This window comes from Nannospalax galili, unplaced genomic scaffold (genome assembly GCF_000622305.1).
Source record: "Nannospalax galili isolate Female #2095 unplaced genomic scaffold, S.galili_v1.0 scaffold1231, whole genome shotgun sequence".
In the NCBI taxonomy this organism is placed as follows: Eukaryota; Metazoa; Chordata; class Mammalia; order Rodentia; family Spalacidae; genus Nannospalax; species Nannospalax galili.
Genome location: NW_008329696.1, coordinates 1,251,460 through 1,258,706, shown reverse-complemented (window position 1 = coordinate 1,258,706; position 7,247 = coordinate 1,251,460). Strand labels below are relative to the sequence as shown.

Genomic DNA, 7,247 nt, shown 5'->3' with positions numbered 1-7,247 from the left:
TTTTTTTTTTTTTTTAATCAATGGATTCTAACTTATACTTTGACATTATTTTTAGGAATCCTTAAGCCTTTTGACATATTTTTGGAAGCAAGAAAATTACTTTTGGGGGAAAAAAAGAGACAGACTCATTATAGTTTACAATATTATTTTAAAAGCCCTAATTACGGGGTTGGGAGAGATGTCTCAGCAGTTGAGAGCACTTGCTGTCCATGTAGAAGACCAGAGTTCATTTCCCAACATCCAAATGGGCCTGTAACTGCAGCTCCAGGGGCTCTAATACCCTTTTCTGGCTCTACGAACACCCCCGTACAGGTGCAAGAGCATACACACGCACAAGCACACAAATAAATCTTAAAAATAGAAAGCCCTAGGTATCACTTTTTTGAAATGCTGTCTTTGATGTTGTATTTCAAGTATCCAGGTACTTCCTGTGACTACTGTCTTAAGTCTAGTGAAGACCTGATAAGCCAGGTATTTGTTGCTTTTGGTACAGTGTATGATTTTTAATCTTTTCTTAACTTTGTATCAGCAAAAATCCAGTGCTTGCTCTGAGGTTTTTCTTTATTAAGAACAGCAGGCAGCAGTGCTTTCACAAGCATGTGTAGGGGTTGCAGGGTGGCAGTGTGTGCTGACAGGTAGGTGACCACCAGAGTGTTGCTGCTGCTTTTGAGGTACAGAAGTCTGCTTTCCAACATGCTAAAACCCAGGGGCGCCAGTGTCGGTCTGATGTGGGAAGAACAGACTCTACGCTTGATTGTCCTCCAATTCACTAGCTAGCTCAGACTAATTCATGACCAAACGCTGAGGCTTTCCCAGTTTTTTTTTTTTTTAACTCATTGTTGAGTTCAGGATAATTTTGAAATTTTTAAATATTTGTCATTCAAATTGTGTGACAGGAACTTTGACCTGGAGAAGTGTCTGAAAGGCTGGCTGCTAGAGAGGCTGTGGGACATAGGAGTCTTTCCTGTTGGTCATAGGGAGCAACTGCCTAAGTCACCATTCTGTGCAGCCAGGTGTCCATGATTTCTAAAATTGACTTTTGAAGTACAGAGAATCCAGATTGATGTGGCAAAAGTTACAAATTGTGACGATTAGAAGCTGGTACAAACTTTCAAATCTTCAGAGATAAATTCCTCTCTTTTCTGACAAATTCTTCCTTTTGATTCATAACAGGAATAAAAATAAGAAAGTAAATAAGACATAAAAATTACCAGTAAATTTGTCACAGGTAGTTAACTGAACCAGGCAATTTTGGGTATTCCTTTCAAAGACAACTTTTAATATGTAATTTTAAGGCTTTTTTTTCTACTTTTTTTTTTTTTTGATCTTTTTGTGAGAGGGTTTCCCTGTAGCCCCAAGCTGTCCTTAAACTCAAAGAAATCCTCCTGCCTCTGCCTGGGATTAAAGGCGTGTGCCACCATGCCTGGCAGCTTTTTTTCTACTTTTAATTCACTATTCTCAGATGAAATTATTAATTGTGAATGAAGAAACGGGCAGTTAGGATATCACCTGTTCCCATGGCGGTTGTGGGGAACACAGTGCAGTGTCCGTGCAGCCTTACTGTGTGTTCTCCCGTACTCACTGCTGAGAACTAGGGAGAGGTCTTAAGTGGGGTGCCAGCTGCTGCGTCTTGGAGAGTCAGACTCATTTTGAAAAAATTTCTGCTTTTTACATTTAGGTTACTCTCTTTTTAGAAGTTTTCTGATGACTCATAAAATGACTTATGTGCCTAAACTTTTGGTCGATTTTAGTTATTTAATTGACGTTACTATTAAGTATTTTGCTCTGACCATTTAGGAGAGAAAAAGTAATGGTACTGATTTTATACAAATACATTTAAATTATGAATGAGGAATGTTCCTTTCCCCACCAAATTGCAGAAGGCACCTCAGGTCCTTTGTTCAAGAATGTTCTTATTTTCTTATGTAACTTGGACAATTTTCTTAGAGTGCTTAAGAGAGGACACTGAAAAAAGTCATTTCTTGAGTAACAAGAGGGTCTTTATGTTTAATACAGATTGGCTGCATGTTTTAGAAAGGCATGCTGTGTATGAGTGATGGTCTCTGTGACATGTGGCCCAGAGCTCTGTTATGGAGGAGACAGTAAGATAGCAAGTGAATTGGATTGAAACAAGGTTTTCTTGGAGGCTTCATAGGAAGTTTGAGAGTGGTGATAGTGGGGTAAAAATAACTTCTGAAGGCCATAGATTTCAGAATCTTTGGGTTTAATCATTTTTAGAAATAGAACTTCTTAGTCCAGATTAATAACCCAGACCCTAACACTAATGTAAAGCCCATTGTTTTCCTTTTAAGCATCTCGGGGTGTTTTCTGCTTTTTGTTTAGCATGTTAGATGAAGAGAAAGAGAATGCTGAGAGACAGCTTCTACTTAGTAAAACTAGGAAGACCTTGCTGTTTTACCCAGAGATTTTAACTCCCTTTTGTGTTATTTAAAGATGGAGATTAAAGTCCACCACTTGCCTGAAACAAGGAATGTGGAACCTTTTTTTCTTTACAGGTTTTTTTCTTAAGAGAAAAATTAAATACATGGAGTATTTTTTATATTATCCTCTTTTAAATATTTTGTTATGAAAGACTTCACTCAGACAGACAAGTTGAATAACTGTGTAGGTGAACCTTGATTATATACTGTCTGTACATCATCTGCTACCATTTCTTTCTGAGGCATTTCAAACAAGTCATCAGTGTACTTCACTGTTAAATACTCATGTACACACCTAATTTAGCTTTCTCTCTCAGACTTGTTATACTTTAACGAAAGTATTTCACATAGGATCTGTCCTGATCTTACTCCTTTACGGCCAAGGCTTTTTATAGATGTGTTACATGCCTGCATTGCTTCTTCTTAAAACAAAAGGTGCTGCTCAAGATTTTAAAGGTTGCTACCTACCTGCTGTTCACTTTGGGTGAGAGTTCTTATTTCTATAGGGAATGTTGCATGAGGCTATCTGGTATAAATTAAATCTTCTTGAATAAAATTCTGAAATTAAGGACTGGTAAGCCTGGTGGCACAGGCCATTCATTCCAGGTACCCAGGAGGCTGAGGCAGGAGGATGGCAAGTTCAAGGCCAGCTTGGGTAATTAGTGAGAACCTATCTCAAAATTTAAAAAAAAAAAATGGGTAGTGATGTAAGTCAGTGCTTGAGCCTTTGCCTAGCACACACAAGGTCCTAGGTTTAACCCCAAGTACTAGGAAAGGCGTGGAAGGGCTGAATGTAATCTGTAACCATCAACTATGGTGAAGCCAAACTTAGTATACACATAATAGACTTGGGAGAGTTACCCTGACTATACCTGGCCTTTGTTTTCCATTAAAAACAGAAAAACCAAAAAAAAAAAAAAAAAAAAAAAACAGTATGTTAGGTTTTTCTTGGTTGCTATATTTTACTGTTTCCAAGTAATAAGTAGACACAAATCTGTTAGTATTTCCAGTGCAGAGTTCCTACTCACCTTCTCTAACTCTTCACACTAGCTCTTCAAGCAACTTGTATTTCCTGCTGCATAGATGTGATCTTCAGTGGGACTGTCAGGCTCTAGGCTAGTTGGAGATCACATTCTAACCAGTGTGGCCTTCAGAGAGCTCCTCAAGCCAAGATTTCCTCCAGAGACACTGGCTTCCTCCTGCCTCCTCTCTTAAAGAATTTCTGCAGAGCTGCATTTTAAATGATCTTCACTTTTTCTGTTTTTAGAAAATAATTCAAAATTTAGAAATAGCTCTGTCTTAAACTGTTCTCCAGTATGCTCACTTCTGTTCCAGAGAGAATTATTAATGAAGCTTAGAACTGAATGTTGAATTGGAAATACTGATTGCTTGGTGTTGCCTTGATTGAACCTTCTTTTCTGAAGGTACAGGATTTTTTTTTTTAAATAAAGTTCCCCTTTCTAGGTGTGATTATCAATAGAAGACATAGTGAATTGACTTTCATTGGGTTCAATCAGAAACATTTAGACAGTGGATAGATAGTCTTTGAATGTTCATGGAATCTCAGCCTGAACCATGCAGGCTGTCAGTATTCCATAGGTTAATGAGTCTGTGATGCGTTGGCACTGTATCATGCCTGTCCTTTGTAGGCATAATCCTATTTATTGCTCACAAGGACCCTGTCTACAGAGCCTCTGTGTGGCCATGTTCAGCCATCCCATCATCTTTCAGTGAGTCATACTGTCCAGTTTAATGGCTAAGTTAAGTTTAAGTGGAATCTTATCTTAGTGGTTAATAATCTTCCTGAAAATTATGTTTAATTCTCTTGAACCTGTGAGATAAACATTTTTCTGAACAGAAACGCTAAGGCTTGAGGTTAATTTGTGTAAGTGAAGTACGAGAGCTGGGATTCACTCTCTGATCTGACATCAAAGCCATGGTCCTTCTGTACATGAAGCTTTTTGCCATTTTGTTCATATAAAAATTTATCCATCAGGATAATTTGTTTCTTTAAGAAATAAAGTAGGGCTGGGAGATGGCTTAGTGGTTAAGAGCACTGACTGGTCTTGCAGAGGACCTGGGTCTGATTCCCAGCAACCACATGGCTGCTACGAACCGTCCTTAACTCCAGTTCCAGGGGAATCTGAAGCCCTTTTCTGACCTCCGGCATTGTACAATATGGGTGCACTCACATACATGCAGGCAATACACTCATACACATAAAATAAAAATAAAATATTAAAAAAAAGTAATAGAGATTAGAAAGATGGCTCAGTCAGTGAAGTGCTTGCTATGCAAACATGAGGACCTGAGTTCAGATCCCTAGCACCACATAAAAAAGCTGGGTATGCACTTGTAGCTCCAGCACTGGAGAGACAGAGAAAGGAAAGCCCTGGAGCTTGCTGGTCAGCCAGACTAACCAAATTGAACTCCTAGTTCACTGAGAGACCCTGTCTCAAAAATAGAAGGTGGAAGGTGGCTGAGGAGGACATCCGGTGCTGATCTCTAGCTTCCACGTGTGCTTGCATACCTCTCCCAAATACATGCACAAATGAATACGTACATACAGGAGAGAAGTACAGTAATAGGCATTTGTGTTTATAGAAATTTGGGAAGGGTTATACAAAACACATTGAAAAAGATGGAGAGAGCTAGGTTAGCTGGGTGGGAGCTGGCTGTCTGTGTGTGGCTTGTCACTTTTCCTTATGTTCTCTTGTGGAAGAGAAAAATGTAAAGTGACATTACTGAAGGAGTATTTTCAGGATGAATAACATAATGTGCATGTGAGATTCCTTGAGCTCTTAAGCCTAAACGAGCTCATTTTTATTAATTATGCTACTACTACTACTATAGAGGAGCTGAGGAGGAAACTGAAACAGATCCCTGACGCTGGTCGCATGGTCATTTTTATCATCTGAGAGTGATTACCTGTGTGGCAGTTTATCCTAATTTCAGTTTGGCAGTACGTGTTCATTTAAATTGCTTGCTGAGCTGGTGAGTTTATTGTTATTATTTTAAAAGAATAATTGAGTACTCTAGATCCTTGTGCAGCCTTCATCCTAGCAAAGAGCCTCGAGCTCCCAAGATGGTCTGAAGTGGTCATCTTAGCACAGGGTAGGGCTCAGGAAGAGGTGGTGGCCTTCCAGTGGGCTGGAGTGTCGTCAGGTGCCGAAGGTGATACCGTGTGGACAGGTGCTGTGCTCTGCTTCAGCACATCGTGCCTTGGGGTTGTAGTGCTTTTTTTCATCCCTCTCCCTTTTTGAGACAGGATCTCATGTAACCTAGGCTGACTTTGAACTGCCTGTGTAACCGAGAATGACCTGAACTTTTGATCCTCTAATGTTGGGGTCACTGGCAAATGCCCCCAAGCCTGGCTGGTTGCTTTGTTTCGATAAAACGTGAAACAGATTTCAAAGTCAAATTGAAATGCTATTTAATTTTCATTGTATGTGTATCAGTGTTATGTCTGCATGTAAGTACACCTGTGTCGTGCAGTGCCCAAGGAGGTCAGAAAAGGGCGTTGGATCCTCTGGAACTGGAGCCGTGGATGATTGTTAGCCGCCGTGTGGGTTCTGGGATTCGAACCCAGGTCTTCTGCAAGAGCAGCCAACGCTCTTAACTCTGAGCCATCTCTCTAGTCCCCTGAAATGCCTAACTTTTTAGAGCCTGGCTGAATTTCTCTCACCTTACTTCACATTGGTATGATTAATGGAAGAGTTGATGACACCCGGTCTTTGAGCCTATAGTTTTCTGCTGGGGACTGTACACCTGATGATACTCTTTTCTGCTGGGGACCCCAGCACCTGCTTATGCTTTTTGCCCTGGCTTTCTGCTGTACAGTTGGTATTTATTCACCCAAAGGCTGCATGCATTCACTTTTGTCATTATAGTTCCTGGCTCCCTCCAACAGCAGCCCCTCCTTTGTGTTTCCTCAATTTCTGCATTTGATTTCATCTAGGCCAGGCCATCAAGATGTGAGAGTTCTGTATCAGAAAGGAATTTTAATTTTAGTGACTTTATGGAAGCACAGTGCCATTGCTGAACCTTACCAACAGTTGTATAGTTGAGAGAGAGACTTAGCCACAGCAACTGAACTGTTTGCAGTTGCTGGTCTTTGAGCTCACTTCATGTTTGGTGTTTTTCTTCAACAGGGAGAAAGTAGATAATGACTATAATGCTCTCCAAGAGAGACTCAGAACCTTGCCTGACAAGCTGTCTTACAACGTCATGGTATGCTTGCCGTGTTTCTTTAAAGTAACAGATTGTTTGTTGTAAACCTACTAATGGTGAAATAATAGGAGTTTTTTTTTTTTTTTTCTGGATATGTCAGTTCATAAACTCCCGAGTGTATGCAGTGTCAGAGGTGATTCCACAGCAAGCAAATTGTTTCATTAGGCCTTGTAACAATACAATATCATAGTAATAGTTGCTAGTTTCTTTTTAAAATTTGTGTATAATTATTACCTTGTAGTGGTAGATGTTACTGCAGAATTTGACATATTTTCTGTATAAATTTAATATATAAAAACTATAATTAAGACAGGAATATGACATTTAGTTATTTCCTGTTAGCCGGATCAAGAACAGGCCATAATGTTTTGTAGTTCACAGGATTAAATCCTAGAACACTCATTTTTATATAGGAAGGTGCTGCTAATTTCTTTTTTAATGACCTTCATCCTGATATCCTGTATCTGCTCATGAGCCCTGTGCTCTAGAGTCTTTGGCTGCATGAATGTGCTTCATGAAGATTTTTGTTCTTGTATTACTCCAAATATCCACTGACAATATTTCATTACTATTTTG

At 39.5% G+C, this 7,247-nt stretch overlaps 1 protein-coding gene across 1 annotated transcript in view; it reads left to right on the top strand.

Annotated features, from left to right (window-relative positions):
• Uri1 (URI1 prefoldin like chaperone) overlaps positions 1 to 7,247 on the top strand; it is a 73,167-nt gene that overhangs the window by 40,662 nt on the left and 25,258 nt on the right. The window contains exon 3 of the mRNA XM_008841513.3: positions 6,593 to 6,671. Coding sequence (XP_008839735.1) covers positions 6,593 to 6,671 — 79 coding nt within the window. The remainder of the gene's footprint in view (positions 1 to 6,592; positions 6,672 to 7,247) is intronic.